The 18,250-nt window shown below is 44.9% G+C and overlaps 1 protein-coding gene across 3 annotated transcripts in view; it reads left to right on the plus strand.

Moving 5' to 3' along the window:
- Positions 1 to 18,250, plus strand: part of KIF24 (kinesin family member 24) — a 411,488-nt gene that overhangs the window by 223,168 nt on the left and 170,070 nt on the right. For all 3 annotated transcript variants that reach the window (XM_086960290.1, XM_086960289.1, XM_086960291.1), the window contains one exon: positions 12,268 to 12,377. In XM_086960290.1, the coding sequence (XP_086816416.1) occupies positions 12,268 to 12,377 (110 nt within the window). The remainder of the gene's footprint in view (positions 1 to 12,267; positions 12,378 to 18,250) is intronic.

An 18,250-nucleotide genomic window follows, 5' to 3' on the forward strand; every position in this document is an offset into this window, starting at 1 on the left:
TACTTCCTTTGATACTTTAGGCGCCAGGCAGCGAGTGGGGTATGTTTTCCAATCGCCACACCTGAATATTTCCATTTGGGAAGCATGCAGTTTGAGATGGCTCCATGTCATCCACTGATCCATGTCCCTTAGATAACTGAAAATTTGTGAGTGTCCATTGTCTTTGGGGTTTTGCAGTTTAAGGAGTATTTGTATGTCATCTTCATAGTTAAGGGCTGTGAGGTGAAATTGATTGATCAGTGCCGGTAATTACTTCATGTAAATGGTGAAAATCATGGATGAGATAATAGAGCCTTGAGGGACCCCTATTTTTGTGAAGTAAGGTTTGGATGAGAAAGGGAAGGTATGAAGTACAATAGGTCTGTTGTGAAGGTAGGATGTGATCCAGTCGAGAGCAGTCCCCTCTACGCCGGCTTTGTAGAGTCTTTGTATTAGTGTCATGGTCAACCATGTCAAAGGCAGCTTAGAGGTCCAAGAGACGTAGTGCAGCAACCCCGTTCCAGTCAACTGTTTTTGGGTGGCTCTACTTTGATTAGGACACTAAAACGGATTTAGAAAGTGCAGTCCTTCCCATCTTACTTTTGTTCTGGTAATACTCTCTATTTACTAAAGGCTACAAATGCCTGCAAGCCATGTTCTTCATCACAAGCCTTGTCCAATTCATGACTGACCCTCATGACCCATATTTGCCCTCTGGCCTGTGCTATCTTCCACTACTGTTGGAAAATGTGTGAGTTAAATGGTACTGATGCGACTTTTGTGTTACTGGCCTCCACCTCCATAAGTTACAGTCACTTTTCCCTAATAAAGCCTCTCCTTGTGGGAGGGGGGGGAACGCTAGGTGGCGCCGGACAGAGATGGCTGCCTTGGCGTAGAGCTCCCGCAGAGCTGGGCGCAACTATCACCATAATCCTCATCCTGCCTGAAGGGAAGGCGGTGTAACTACAGACGTTAGCACCGGGAAGTTCTGCTGCGAGGAAAGTTTGGACCCAGTGCCTGGAACGACACGCCTGCTAACTGGAGGAAAGAGCGCAGCGGGGCGAAGGAGCGGACAGCGCCGGAAGCCTAGGGCAGGCAACGAACCTACGCGAGGCCGTGGAGGCGAGGGCCTGCCCTTCAAAGGAGCGAAAGCTCCGTCTGGAATTACTTGAGGCCGACTGGGGCGCCCATATGATCTTCTCCCTACCGAGGCACCCATTGGTCACGGCAGCTGCAGACAACGTGTGAGCCCCCCGTGCACACCGGCGTGGAGCAGCCGGACCGGCAGCGCGGATAACGACGCGTGGGGGAGCATTGACGGCCCGATCATTTGGGAAGGTAGGAGCGTCTGGGAGCCCAGCTGGCGGTGAGGCTGTGAAAGAGACGGACCCTGGGGGATCAGTAAAGGCGAAGAGGTGGCAGTGGCAATAAGGCGACCTGCGGGGGAGACCAGGGTGGCGATCTTACTTAGGAGCGGTGCAGCAGAGGCCGCCATTTTGAGAACTGTTGCCACGCGGGACCCTAGGGACAACTGCAGAACACTGGTACCACGAGGGAACACTGCCCATATAGTACCGTCCCGATACTGCACAACAGGGGGGGGGAGCTTTCCCAGTGAGCCTTGCGACCCCCCACCATCATCTGTGTCAATTAGTGCCCGGACGGGGTCATAAGGAAGGAGAGTAACGTTGGCCATCTTAGCGGGGGAAGTGCTGCCTTTCCCAGGACATAGAGGCCTTTGCGCTGCTAACCTGCGGGGCCCAATGACCGATACCTAGGTGCTGTGGGCTACAGACTCTCATCCACCAGCCGGAGCTGAGCCATTGGGGGGACCGCACCTGCTCAGATCGGACCTATTGGTCGATATCCAGGGGGGGCTACAACGGTGGAGTGAGTTCGGGCTACCTGCGGTGGCCGTGAAGCGGGACATTGAGACTGCCTCCCTATCCTAACAGCAGCGCCCACACTGCACATAGCTTGACGCCATGGGCAAGACGGAGCCACGGCAGTCGAAACTGGCATTCGACACCCGCAGAACTCCAGGATCAGGCCCCAGAACCCAGGGAGACGACGACCCTCCAGACACAAAGGAGGACGGATGGAAAACCCTCCTGGTGAGCATGTGGCAAAGTCTCACCTCCATTGACTCCAAGATAGACTCTATGAACCATAGGCTGGACAACGTCGTAGCGAAGCTAGACGGCCACGAAGAGCGACTGAAGGAAGCAAAGCAGAGAGTATTGGACCTGGAAGATGGGGCAAGCACAAGCAGGCAGCATATGTCGCAAATGGACAAACTCCTGAAAATCATTGCTGACAAGAACGAGGAGTTGGAATCTCGCTCTCGGCGAAACAACGTTCGCATGCTCGGCCTTGCCGAAACGACCAACACGGGGCGGCTGGAGGACTTCATGGAGCGATTACTGGTCGACCTGTTCGGGAGAGAATCCTTCTCTGCGCAGCTAGTGATTGAACGGGCGCATCGATCCTTGGCGCCAAAACCTCCAGCCCCCCTCCCCCCCCCGCGGGCTGCACCGCACCCAATCATAATGAGTTTCTTAAACTACGCGACGGGGACACACTGCTGCGAATGGCGAGAAAAAAAGGAGATGCGAAATACGAGAACACCACCCTCTCCTTATACCCTGATTTCATCCAAGCAGTACAGGAAGCCCGACGAAAATTTCTGGCGTTGAAAAAACAGCTGCAATCCTGCAGCATCCAGTATGCAATGTTATATCCAGCGAGGCTGCGGATCCATCATCGATGTCGGCAACATATCTTCGCTACACCACAACAGGCAGAAGACTACCTAAAGCGAGACAGACGATACGCTTCCCGGGAGGCGGCTGCGAGACGCCAGTCGCTGTCCCACTCGCCGCTGTCGGAACCTTCCTGAGGAATGTGGAATGTACAGCACCGGGTCAACGACCAAGAGCCTCAGGGCATCACAGAGACGCTCTGCAGATTGGTGATGTATAAACGTTATTACTGACTTGATGGCACACATTGGCGCCCGGCCGCTCACCTCCGTCCCGTCAGACCGACCCCTGAGACCCAGGAGGTTGTGGATGGGTGAGAAAGGGAGGCAGAGAGGAACTGGCAGGAGCCCCTAGTGGCCCCCATCGAGGGCATTACCCCTAGCTGGTTTATGTTTTCAATGTTTCAGGGGTTCAAAACCTGGCCGCTATGGCTCAGGGGAGCATTTGGGGGGGGAGGGCAGTTCTTTCCTGGCAAGTTGGGGCAGCCGGTGTGGGTGATGGGGGGTGGGCGGGGGAACGTTGCACAAAGGTGACAGAATATCCTGAGCTGATGCTGTATAGACGCGACCTAAGACCCGAACACCAAGATTACACTCCTAACAATGGGCGAGGGGAGCAAAGATAGCACAAGTCTCACTATTATGTCCTGGAATGTATGGGGACTTAATGACCGCAGAAAGCGAAGGCAGATACTGGGATACCTGGACAGGCGCCACATGCACGTAGCTCTCTTGCAGGAGACACATTTGGCAAAAGGCGGGGATCCCAGATTCGCATCCCGATGGGCCTCCAATAGCTGCTTTGCCTCCTACTCCTCTTATGCCAGAGGGGTAACCATACTAATTAAACACGGGGTTCGATTTTTGGAGGGAGGAATGGACGTAGATCCTGAGAGGAGATACTGTATGTTGTGGGGTACACTTCACGCGCATCATATAGTATTCGTGAATTATTATGAACCAAATGTTGACGACCCTCACTACATGCTCTTGATCAAAGGCAAAATACAAACGCTAGGATGCAGGTACATTATATGGGGAGGGGATTTTAATACTGTGATACACCCTGACCCGGACAGGTCCCATGCCACAGCGGCCCACTTCACCATCTCCCAAAGCACCTTGCAGGACATTGTAGCCACTGAAGGATTAGTTGACGCCTGGCGCCACTTACACCCCACGAGGAAGGAAGGCACACACCACTCAACCGTGCACAACACCTGGTCCAGATTGGATTATGTACTCCTCACAAGGGGCATGGTACACTGGGTGGACGGGGCGACCCATATGGCTAAGACATTTTCGGACCATTCCCCAGTGAAAGTTGTAGTGAAACCTCCTGTAGACTTGGCAACTTTTCTCAACTGGAGGCTCAATCCCTTGCACCTACAGGATGCTGCCTTTAAGGCGGAGATAGAGCAGGAGATTGTGGACTTCTTCCCTAGGAACACATGTTCAGTAGCCAGCCTTACTACTGTTTGGGAGGCTTTTAAATTACCGTGCGGGGGTGGTGCATGTCCAAGGGGGAATGATCTTGAGGGACCTGCGACAGACCTTAAACACCCTGGAGACCGAGATGAAAACATTGGAACAGGCGATTAGCCAGGATGAGCCGGGTCCTTTGACAGCTACCCTGCGGGAAAAGATGAATTAGTATATGGAGACGGCCGAGAGGGAAAGTAGGTTCGAAGAGAAACTAAGCACTGCCAGAATATATGGGGAGGGTGATAGGCCTGGGAAATCTCTGGCGGGAGCAATTAGACCTCCACGCTTCCGTAACTATGTCACTAAATTACGCACAGAGCAAGGCACACTCTGCAGGTCCCTTCCGGATCAGGTGTCCACTCTGACTAATTACAATAGGAGATTGTATACGACACAGAGACAATCCGCACTGACTCTTGGGGACTACTTTGAGGACGTAGCCCTCGCATGGCTGAGAGACGTGCAACAAAATTTTTTTGCATTAGACCTTGAAGTTGACGAAATTGCGGAAGCTATAATGAGCATGAAGACGGGAAAATCCCCCGGATCTGATGGGATCCCTATAGAGTTTTATAAAACTTATGTTAACATCTTAGCCCCCATCCTCAAGGCGGTTTTCTACGAGGCGCTGGAGGAGGGCACCCTTCCTGAAACCATGAGGGAAGCGCACATTTTATCATTGCTTAAACCCGGCAAACCCCCTGACCAGTGTGACTCGTACCGGCCATTGTCACTCCTTAACAGCGACACCAAAATCCTGGCCAAAGTGTTGGCCACTAGACTGAATCTCCTCCTAGAAAAAAATAGTGCTACCCGATCAGGCGGGCTTCGTACCCAATCGGGCTACCACCCATAACCTCCGGACCCTCCTGGCAGTCATCCAGGACATAGATCCCAATTGCGCGGCGGTGGCGGTCTTTCTGGACGCTACCAAAGCGTTTGATTCAGTAGAATGGGATTATGTGGTTGGGACTCTAGCATATATGGGGATGCCGAACTCGTTCATCCATTGGGTCAAACTTCTCTATACTGCGCCATTTGCCAGAGTACTCCTTAATGGGGCTCGTTCGGATCCCTTTACTATATCCAGGGTGACGATACAGGGATGTCCCTTGTCTCCTGTCCTGTTTGCTATTGCCATTGAGCCCCTGGCGGCCAAATTGCGCCAACATCATAACCAAAGAGGCCTCATTTACCCCTCTAGACAAGTCTTGGTCTCCCTCTATGCCGATGATATTACTCTATACATTCGAAACCCACACAAGAACTTAAATCCATTCTTGAGGAAATCACTAAATTTGGAGCGATCGCGGGCGTACAGATAAATTGGGGTAAATCAGCAGTATTCCCATTGACTGAGCGCACTCCCCCTCACCCCCTGGACTACCCATTACAATGGGAAGAAGAGGATTTTAAGTACTTGGGGATATATCTCCCGGGACAAAGACGCCTTAATGAGGACAAATTACGGGCGGGCCATGACTAAAGTGACGGACAATATCACGAGTTGGCTTAAACTTCCCCTATCAATGGCCGGACGGGTCTCATTAATTAAGATGGTGATAGTTCCCAAATTTTTGTATTTGTTCATGAACATACCCTACCATCCAGGGACGCATTTTTTTCGCAACATTGAAAACACAACTCATCTGCTTAATATGGGGAGGGAAGCAGGCGCGACTGAAATTAGATACCCTCACACTCCTGTACCGAAATGGCGGTTTTGACGTACCCGATTTCGAACAATATTACCACAGTGCACAGGCGCATTTCGCGGTGTACTGGTTCCATTCCCCCCCCTACATGCCCCATCTTGCTGTAGAAGATGGTCACATGGCACCGGTCCCACCGTCCGGGTATGTGTTTGCACCATACAAAGAAAGAGATAGGGACCCGACTACTTTGGACTGCACAGCCAAAGCGTGGCATTGGCTGGCGAAGACGGAGGGAGTTCCTCAGCTATACTCCCCTAGAATACCGCTGAGTAACTGTCCGTACTTGCAGGTGACGACTGAGAAAATTTGCCCAAACTTATTAACTAGACTGAAATACAATACCTGGGGAGATTTATTCCTGGGAGGGGAATTCCGTACCAAGGAACAGTTTTTTGGGGAGACCCCCTATACATTCATGGATTTATTTATTTACACCAGGCTCAAACAGAGTGTGCGGGCCAAATCCCCTGACTTCCCTAAAGAGCCGGAGGTCTTCCCTTCTCTCCACCTGCTACTGCAGGTGGATGCACCGGGGCATGTCACATCTATGCTGTACGCAAGGGTTCGCTCTGCACCTCCTCGTTCACAAGCCAGAACTAGGACTGAATGGGATAAGGACCTGGCTGCTCCGCTTACCGTTGACCAGTGGGAAATGGCAAGTCAGCAGACGGAGCTGGTCTCCGTGAGTAGCAGGCTGCGCATGCTCCATTTCAAATTTTTACACATACTGTATCATACGCCAGCGCGCTTACATAGGATGGGTCTCAGGAAAGACGATAGATGCCTTAGATGCAGGCAGAGCCCGGCGGACTTCCTACACCTGGCTTGGAACTGCCCAAAAGTTGCTGAGTATTTGCGGGGCTCACTGACATGTTGGGAATCACCATTGAGCCACATCCCACCAGAGCCCTTCTAGGCCTAGTCACAGACCTCAACATCCCACATCGCAAATTCCTACTCATGGGCATACTATTAGCGCGACGACAGGTGGCGTGCCGATGAGGCAGGGGTAGAGCGCCTAAGTTTAAGGGATGGATACAAGACATGACTACATGGCAGGAATATTTGCGCGCTTATGCAGAACAACTGCCAATGAAGTCCCGGCCAAAAGATATCTGGGGCCCATTGCTGACTTTCCTTCGAGGGCAGCCGAAGGAAGAAGACCTGAGCACTATAGGAGTGGGAGGTGGAGCTGATGCTGAAAAAGGGGGGCAGAGATGGGGAGCTGGGACGGGGGCTGGGAGGAGGAGGTTTGGGAGGCGCGTAACTGTGGGGGAGTTGGAAACCTAAATGCTGATTGGGACTCTCAGGACTGCCTTTATACCAGGACTTGTGTACTATGGACTTCAGGATGTGATGAAGTCTGTGATGGACTCTACAATGGGCACGCTATTGAAATGCACTCAGCTCACGAAGACACCTTGTTAAGTGGAAACTGTGGGGGGCGTTTGGGGACGGTAGGGAGGGAGGGAGGGTTTGAGGGGGGAAATGTTAGGTCTAAGATAGCTACATGACGCATGGAGTAGCTGTTGTGATGCTGTATACCAATGCCTAATATAACATGTGGTGTGTTGTGATAAAAGGATATAAATAAAAAATAAAAATAAAAGCCTCTCGTGTGAAAATGCTAAATTGTGTATTATTATTTCGTTGTACACTATTTTGTGAGGGTGTTGTGTTTTACCTGCTGGGATTGTTGTACTATAATGGAGATGCTCAAAGTGAAGGACTATAATTATAGGTATGCAACATGCCTCAGCCTCATTTTTGAGCCGGCCTTGTGTCTCCTATGGTAGCGATCTGACCATTTTAGTAGTCGAAGAGATACTCTTATTTCTCTGGGAACATTTTGAAGAAACTATTTCATGGCCTTTGGAACATAAAGTGATTGTACCTGATATCTTTGGTTGATAGTTTGACTGTACCTGATCTTGTAACCGCAAGGTGAGGAGGATCCCAGCACACATAATCTTTACCTTTTTTGCATTTTCTCATTTTTGCAAAGGCATCCAGGGAATACAGTTAGAAGAGATCTCGGATATCTTTGTGTTGTAGACAAAGAATGAATACGGGTTTTTGGACTCTGTTCTAAAGAATCTTATATTTGGATGCAACTAATGCCTGGCTTTGTCAGTGTCCATCGCCAGAAGTATTTTTAGTTAAAAACAGTACAGCATTCTGTTGTAAAGAAATGAAGATCCAACTCCTGGGTGTATCTTAGGTGTATTTATTATGATGGTAAGTACAGAGAGCCCCACCAGGAGCTGCCTTACTGCTGCTCAGCCCATACACCAACTGCCAACCTCACTCATCCAATATTCCACACCATCATCATGCACCAACATTCTACACCACGCTCACACTGGCTGAGCAGCAAGTATAACACATCTCCCTTCTTTACAGTGAAAAAAAACACAATGCAATGGTCCAAGGAGAAGTACACAATGGAAAGGTACATGCATAGAAATACCATGAGGACCCATTGCAAAGACCTGCAGATGAATAAAGGGAATACAAGTTAAGATCAAAAGCAAAGAAAGCAGGGTAAAATGGGCATGCAAGTTAACATCAACATGCAAAGAAAGCACAGAAGAATGTAACTTGAATGTTAACATAAGAAAATAAATGATGAAAATGACAATGCTCAACCATGTATACACATTAATGAAAACAACAATCTGGGCAAGATATATACAGCAAAAAGACTAAACTTACCCACATCTTCTCTCTTTGCTCACAAAGCCAAACAAACCTACATTCTACCACACATATCTCACCAAACCCCTTATGCCACAAACATACCAGCTGGCCAGGCTGAAATTAATGTGAACACACAGGGAACCAAACCTCAACAGTGCAGTAGAGATCACCCCACAACAAAACGAATACTCTAACGTGAGACCATCCCGCAACCAGGCAGGAGTGGAAGGAATGCGTGAAAAAACAAGTGCACACCTCTCAACTATAACGCCTGGGTGTTACCTACAGTCAACCACCAACTACATACGGTTGGAAGACGCAAGTGACACCTACCCAGTCACTCCCACACCATACCAACAAAAGCATCAGACGCGAGTGACTCCCATCCAGTAAACTGTAACACAACGCCAAAAGGGTGATCTGTCTAAATCAACCCACACCCACAAAAAGGTGGTAGACCAGAGAGGCTTAGCACCTAAAAGCCTTCTCACACACACACCACCAACAGTGAGGGATTCACTTACCCCGACAACAACACCATTGGTGGTAACCCAGAGTGACTTAACACCAAAAGTCAACTCAAACACCATACCAAAAGGGTGATCTGCCTAAATAAACCCCAACCCACAAAAATTGTGGTAGACCAGAGAGACTTAACACCTCAAAGCCTTCTCACACATACACCACCAACAATGAAGGATTCACTTACATGCCCCCACAACCACACCATTGTGGTAAGTAACCCAGGGTAACTCAACATCTGAAAGTCAACACGCACACCATACCAACAGCGTGATTTGCCTGAATCAACCCACACCCACTGGTAGTAGACCAGAGAGGCTTAGCACCTAAAAGACTTCTCCCACATACATCACCAACAGTGAGGGATTTGTTTATACCCACCCACAACTATACCCTATAAAATAACGTAAGCAATGGGTGAATCACACCTGACACAGTCATCCAAAGTGACAGAAAACAATAACCTGAGAACGTAGGTGGTATTTATTATGATGGTAAGGTCAGGAGTAAAAGTACAGAGAGCCCCACCAGGAGCAGCCTTACTGCTGCTCAGCCCATACACCTTCTGCCAATCTCACTCATCCAACATTCCACACCATCATCATGCACCAACATTCTACACCATACTCACACTGGCTGAGCAGCAGGTATAATGCATTCCTTGTGCCAGAAGTGGTGAGACGGGGACAGAGTCATCCATGGCTGACCTAGGCTTTCAGGATTCTAACAAGCAGCCGACTTCCTGACAAATGGCAGGTTTCAGAGATCCAATCTTACTGTGTGGTTAGAGGTAAATCTGTCTTTCTCAGATAAATTGTTTTTTGTAACTCACCAACATACGGTGTACATCACATCTTTAGATCTTGTAGGAAATCTGCTGAGTTTGTTAAACCACTGATTACAAATTGAGATGTTGTCTTAACCCCACAAGACCTCCCTGTTCATTTTCATTTATGCGGTCCATGCAAAGAACCTACTCTTTTCTTGTTGAACTTGTGGGCAGAGGCTTCATAAATGTATTGCCAACACAAGCATTTAAAGCAAGGAGGCTTCCAGGCAGGAACCACTACTGCACAGATGAAAGCTTCTTGGTGAAACAATCGGAAAAAATACAGGGGAAAAAAAGCATTGTGAATTCACCACTTTAACAATTTTGTATGACATTTGAGTTGAAGATTTATAGTCTCACTCTTGTCTTTGATGCAGAAAGCTGCACTAATTAATGCTTAATAAAGATGTAACCTTTAGAATAGTATGGAATTACGACAGCCATCAGTCCACACGTGTGTGTAGATTTGTTATCAGAGGCTGTAAAGTGGAATAAAGTCTATCTGCGAATCAAAGTATCAAGTTGGCAAAGGCAAATTGAGAAAAATTGATTCACCATCATGGAATCTTCTTTGCTAGTCAAATACGGTAGAAAATGTATCTAAATATGAAGATCAGAGTAAAACTACTCAAAATTGATATAAGTGCAGATAATAAATAGCTCGTGTGCATCCATGAAAATATTATCCGTTAGCGTTGCAAGCATGTTGTGTAAAAAACAAAAAAAGATCAGGATAAAGCAAGGTCCATAGCTAGAGTGAAAAATACAATGAAAATAGCCTCTAAGAGTAGATAAATTTCAGACTTCGGTATACTCAGCCTTTTCAAATATATAGTAAGTACCAGAATGAAAAAATGAATAATTAAAAAACATAGTTATTGCAATCAGCCTTCATTATTACCTAATCTATGAATACAATACATCCAGAAATGTAGTATCATGCATACTTTCAATACACATTTCTGAGGGAATTACTTGTTTGAGTCTACTTCTCCCTGAGAATGCTCCTCCTCATTTTTTTACCCTCTCTTTTGCACCTACATATGTATATTCACACATACATTTAAACAAAATGGAATCCACTCAGAAGGTGGTAGTGATCCCTAAAGTGATGGGAAGCACACAGTGTTGTTTAAATGCTCCTCACACACCAACAGGCCCCTTGGTGTCTTGCTTCATCATCGGGGCCTTCGCACCCCTCTACGGGATGCGGCGTGCTGCGACTCACGGATACGTAGGAGCACTGATAGTGAACTATGTGTTTGTGTGTGTGAGGGAAGGAGTGTGAGTGGTGAGGTAAGGTGAAAAAAGTGAAGGTTAAAAAATACCTAGCTCGTAGGAAAAATTCTTTATTATGTCCTCGGCTGGTATTGTTAAAAGGGTGCAATGTGAGGTTGACAATTATACGTATTCGGGTATATCAACCTCTAAAAAGCGTCGACATGTTTCGGAGTACAGCGACTCCTTCTTCAGGACGAGGATATGCACGGCTATCCTCACCTTACTCACATGGATGTAAAATGTAAAAGTGTATTTTACCAAAAAACACTAGGTGAAATGTACCTATCAGTGTAGAATATATATATATATATATATACCCAATCCTGTGTTCAAAGTCTTTAAGTCTTTCAAAAGCAGGCACTGACTCCGTGGGATTCGTAATCAAGGGTCTTTATTCACAAGAAAGACGACCAGACGCGTTTCGGCGGACAAGTCCGTCTTGCTCACTACATGTGTGTGTGTATATATATATATATATATATATACACACACACATATATATTTACATATGTATAAACACACATATATGTAAACACACATGAGTTCACACGAAAACATAGGCACCCCCATTAGAAATCCACCACTAAAATGTATTAGGTGTAAAATGCATATATCACCTGGAAGCCTGTAAAATTACTAAATGCTACTACATTGCTTCCTAAATTTAAATTGTACCCTATTACTTCAGATGTCAGTATAAACTATTGCTCACTACTCTACATTTCACTCTTCCTATTTTTCTGCTGCACAAAAACATTTTGTAACTATTGTGATTTGATGGTTATATCGGTATATCCTAATTGTCCAAAACAATAAGTAATTCAGTTGAATTGGCTAGTTCTAATCTTTTTTAACAAAGGGTCAAGCACATACCAATCTATTTTTGTTTTTATCTCTCTCCTCTGATGGTTCACTCCTGTAGCCTAAGATCTAGATATTAGAATGTTTTTTATGACTGTGTACCGTTTGTGACTTTATTGTTTTTATTTCCCTAGGTGTTAAAGGATTCTTTCATTGGCAACTCCAAGACCTGTATGATAGCTAATATATCCCCCAGCCATCTGGCCACAGAGCACACCCTCAACACCTTACGATACGCAGACAGGTGAGCATATAAAAAGTACAATGGCCATGTTAGAAGTAGCTGAAAATACATATTCAGGCAAACATCTAAATGTTATATTTAACTAAAAGTGCTGCTTCGGTAGTGCTTGATTGAGTCTATGGGCAGATGATGCTCTGTCTCATTTGTCTCATTATGAAGCAGTCACCTGATCATTTCATTTAAGATGTTTGCAATATCACCTCTATTGACTGGCTTGTTCTATACCTCCTCTCTATTAGCTGATTTGCCACAGTAGCCAGAGAAGCTAAGACACAAAGGATCATCTAGTTCCTGAAACAATTATATATATATATATATATATATATATATATATATATATATATATATATATATATATATATATATATATATATATATATATATATATATATATATATATATATATATATATATATATATATATCACTGCAGTGCCAATCAGCACATTGACAAAGGCTAGTTTTACAGTTATCTCAAACACAGAATTGACTGAACATCACTCAAGTGCAAGGATTAAAAGGATAAAAGTCACTAGAGCATACTGAGGGAAAGATTGTCTAGTTTGTTCAAAATGTTATATAATTATACAGCATAGCACCACTACATATAATTTGTGTGGAATGCTGATGGAAGCATTGTGTAATACCTTTTGTTCAACCTCCTTGCAAAACAATGTTCATTTAAGCCAAATCTCCTTAGTTGAATGAATGTCTTTGGTATTTCTTTCATGGCCAAAGCCATAAATCCCCTGATAGTTGTCAGGACTGTGGCATTATAACAACAGGCCAACAGGCAAAGTATTGAACTTCTTACATCTCCCACTGTAGCCAAAACATTTGGCTAAAAAACCTAAATCAAAGTACATTTCCAAATTGAATGGATAGCTTTATAGAGGGTGTTTCCAAACCTGGTGTAGTGTTCCAGTATAACTCATTCATTGATATGTTCTGTGCAAAAACCTGCAATTCAACTGTGTTAGAAATTGAAAAAAGGGATATTGGTGTGTTGAAATGTCAACCAGAACAGGCAGCCTGGCCATGTAAGCTTTTATTTCCTCTGACCACTGTTCCAATAGCCTTTCACACAGTGGAAGGATTCCGATGGGTAGGAAATTACTGAAAGCATTTCAGTCAAAGAAGCTTTCTTTTAAACAGAGGACAAATAATTCCAACATTATAACAGAAGTATTAACATTAAAAGAGAAGCAGCTGAGAGTTTCAAAGATTTTCCTTATATCATATAATAAGTGTATATAATAGATTTTTTATCAATGAACAAAGGTCAGAAGGAATTAAAAAAAAAAAGTTACTCCCTATTCCACAAACTCCAGACAATACAGAACACCGCCGCCAGACTCATCCTCTGCATCCCCTGGCACGAATACATCAGCCAACACCTACGAAGACTCCCCTGGCTCCCTGTGGAGAAAAGAGTCACCTTCAAAATAATCACTCACACCTACAACTGCCTACACAACAACGGACCCAAATACCTCAACGACAGAATCAACTTCAACGTACCCAAAAGAAAACTCCGATCTACCAACCTCGCACTGGCCAAAACCCTGCGCATCCACAGAGCCAGAGCACGTGGCATTACTGCCTAAACAAGGACACAGAAGCTGACACAGCAGTGGGATAGGCAGTTCTGAGAAACGTGAGTCTACTCTATAATGTGTACTGCTTGCTATTCTGATTCAAGCACGGGAATATATAAAAGATCAAATGTTGGAGAAGAAATGAGTTACTTACCTGTAACTCAAGTTCTCCAACATTTATATCCATATTAATATAATAAAGAGAGAGCCGAAACCGTTGAGGCGGGTAATCTCAGGAACCACAGCACCAATCACAACACCCAATACAGCGTTGGAAAGGGCAGTTGCAGCAGAAGGACATAGGCTATGCAGATGCCCACCATATACATTTAAAAGGTAAAAGAACCGTGCCAGCAAAGTAGTCCCTTGTGGGCGTGCCTGCGTTGTGCTGTGGGCGTGTGCTGGGATGTGACAAACGCTGGGGGGCGTGTGGTACGTTCCGCCCTTCATGCCAAGTCTCATATTGTGTGCTAATTCCACCCTGCTCCCTTTAAATACCCCTGCACCCCATAATCATAACCCACCCTTACTCCTTAAAATACCCCAACACCCTTAAACACTAACCCATCTTAACCCTATAAATATACCCTGTACCCCAAAACCCAAACCTATCCCTAAACCCTAAAAATACCCCTGTACCTCAAAACCCAAACCTAGCCCTGAACCCTAAAAATACCCCTGTATCCCAAAACCTAGCCCTGAATCCTAAAAATACCACTGTACCCCAAAACCCAAACCTACATCTGCACCCTAAAATACCCCTGTACCCCAAAACCCAAACCTAGCCCTGAACCCTTAAAATACCCCTGTACCCCAGAACCCAAACCTACCCCTGAACCCTAGAAATACCCCTGTACCCCAAAACCCACACCTACCCCATAATCCTAAAAATACCCCTATACCCCAAAACCCTAACCTAGCCGTGAACCCTAAAATACCCCTGTACCCCAAAACCCATACCTATCCCTAAACCCTAAAACTACCCCTGTACCCCATAACACAAAACTATATCTGAACTCTTAAAATACCCAAACACCCCAAAACATATACCTCAGTACCCCAAAACATATACCCCTATACCCATACTTACCATATCCAAACATTAAAAAAAAACATGCTTTTACCATTCAGGCATTTACAACGAATTTCGTTGTAAATGTATGCATGGTAAAAGCATATAAAATGTATATTTTTTCACCACCCATTTGAAAAATGCACAGGTCTCTCTCATTGATGGCCAGCACCGACATACACTTTTAGACACACCTCCCGCCACAAGTTCTACAATTGTGAACTTTAGAGCTGGGGAGGTACGTTCGAATCTCAGCATCAGCTCAACATCCTGTGATTCCAGGCAAATCGCTTTGTTTCCCCGTGCCTACCACAAATGAATGTGTTCTTCTGTAATGTAAATTGTGCTCATGCTATGTTGTCGAGTTTGCGCTATATAATATTGCAAGGAAAAATAAAGTAGGGAAACTCGAGTTCACACACTACTGAACGCGCACTCTTAAGTGCATCAGCAGTGCACTGTGAATTGGAGCGTTTCACAGGCCTGTCACAGATAAGAAATGCTATCAAAACGAAATCCTACAAAACAGTATACTACTGGCCGGCAGCAATTCATACCCGGACAACGTCGGGACGGGCTGCTAGTTAATATATAAAACAAAATGTGGCACATAACAAGGACTATAGAGGCCAAATGTCATATACAGTTGATAGATATAATATGGCTGGAGGGGACAATGCGCTCAAGGGATATCTCTACGCGTGTTTCGGCACACATGCCTTCATCAGGAGAGCCATGCTTCGTTGGTTTAAATAATACCTTAAGATATACAATCAAAGGTATGAGAGCTCTGAAAGTCAAACGAGATAAATGTTACAATGTGTTTAACCATGAACCACACAACTGGAATCTGCCAGTGAAACACATCAGTGAAAAGAACTTCTCATAATAGTACTTCGAATGCATCATCCAAATGTACCACATGATCTAGTGCATGTGATCTACCAATACAACTAGTGGTATGTGCAGATATGCACTGAAAAGCAAAAAAAGAAAAAGACAGGAAAATAAAACCAAATGTGCAACTGTGTTCACACCCAGAGTGTCATAGATAGAAAAGATTAAAACAACATGCATAGCTGTTTTTCAACCCTAGCATGTTTTACATGGAATCATAAGGAGGGCAATACTGACCTGCATCCTGCTTACTGGAGTATATGCACAACGTGGCCAATGCAGCAAGATTGACACAAATATGGCGACTGTCTATCCTGAAATACAAATGTGCAAATGTGTTCTACATGTTATGCGGTAACCTTCATGTGCGTGCTATTGACTAACGATATCGCACATACTTCAAATCATAGTATTAGGTGGTTCCTGTGGTGGATCACTAACAATAGCGCCTGACATGAGGGTTATATGTCATGCAAAACTTGAAATAAATTGCTGGTCCAACAAAAGATTCCTGGTTCAATACGCTACATGGCATAGCGACCCTGTCACTTTGCGATGTTTTCAAGTATTTTTCACGGTCTTGAGTACTAAATAAATAGGATTGGTGGCATAGCACAAATGTCTATACTACGATATTCATAATGCTGGAATCCCGAGAGTGCTGGCTTAATTACCTTGAGTTAGACAACAAAAAGGGTCTTGACTCCTAAACTCAGCAAGGCTGAGCCAATTTTAACTGAAGAAACAATACACTTGCCAGTGCTGAGAAACTTATTTTTCAAATCTAATTAAAGAAAAGAGTATGCATGAATATAACATGGACACTTGCTTTATGAATTGCCACTTTTGATTTTAAATTTCTTTTGAAGATTATTTAAGTTTTTAGTAAATTTTTTAGTTTTTGTGCATGGGAATACAAAGAAGGTTCTATATACATTTATATACAAACATGAACAATGCAAATGGGTATGTACAATAAATCAAACAGACTCACAAAAAACACTCTTGGCCATCCATTCATACTACTCATCATACATACTGGTCCCGGTGTCAAAGAACCCATATACACGAAGCCAGAAATGTCTCCAGCTTTTTTAGTCGTTTTTTGGAATTGTTTGTGAAATTCAAAGAAAAGCAAAACAGTCTTTCTGTAGATTGCGGTGATAATTAAATTTCAATATAAATTCAAAGGGATGACCCGGGACCGGGTCGGTCGACGCGTTTCAAACCCTGCTATTGCCAGGGTTCTCCTCAGGACCAAATGTAACTAAAAAGAAAAGGAAAAACACTTATAAATCTTATGTTTATAAATAAGAGAAGAGCCTTGTTCACTATCTAGCTTCCCTCAGCCTACCTCTGTTCCTGGGTCATGGCTCCAACCGTTAAACCAAAACAATTGTATTCCAAATGAAGGGGAGAGGGAGGTGCTAGAACACAAGAAAAAACATGTGCGCTAAGTTTTAGGTGCTGCCAACAGAGTTATCACAGTTATCCGTCCTCTCGTCACTCATTCAGAGCCAAGCACTGCGCCTACCTGTGCGGTTGCGCGTGTTTACAAAGGAATGGGTCCCAAATTAATCGGAATCTGTCGTTATGTTTTCCGCGTTGAGACGCTGAAAAATGAAAGGGACACGCGTGTTACCGCTGGGTGTCTAGCGCGCCAGTGGCGGTCAATGGTTATGTCCGCTAAAACTCGTTGAGCCATTCTTACCGTGGCTATGTGCACCGCCGCTTCTCGAAATCAGCTACAAGTCGTTCTCTTCCACTCCTTCTCCTTCAGTCTCCTGGGAGTGAATGAGCACAGACTAAGTTGTTGACTGTGGGTGTGGCTACGCTCCTGGAATTGTGGGAGATGTAGTCTCTTAGGTGATGACATATATATAGTTCTTGAAAAGTTTACATATTTGATTTGTAGATTTCAGAGATTTCATTCAATCCATTAACTGCTGTGTCAAATGTCATTATTAACAGCGCTGCTCTTTGGCTTAGTCGTGTCTCTAGGTTGCCACCTCTTGAATCATTTTCAATTTTGGATAGGACAGTCCACCTTAGCTTGGTTTTGTCGTGATTCTTAGCCAACCAATGATTCACTATGGGGGCATTCTCAACTTCTCGGCGTACTCTTGACTTATGCTGAGTAATGCGTTGTCTGACTTCCTGAGTTGTTTTCCCTATGTATAACATTGGGCAGGGACACATTATGGCATACACGACATTCCTTGTCTTGCAATTGGTGAAAACTTCATGTTTCCAATTGATGTTGTTGAATGAAAAAACCGTATCCTCTATAGTTTCGTCACAACATAT

Source organism: Lissotriton vulgaris, chromosome 3_1, assembly GCF_964263255.1.
Source record: "Lissotriton vulgaris chromosome 3_1, aLisVul1.2, whole genome shotgun sequence".
Classification (NCBI taxonomy): Eukaryota; Metazoa; Chordata; class Amphibia; order Caudata; family Salamandridae; genus Lissotriton; species Lissotriton vulgaris.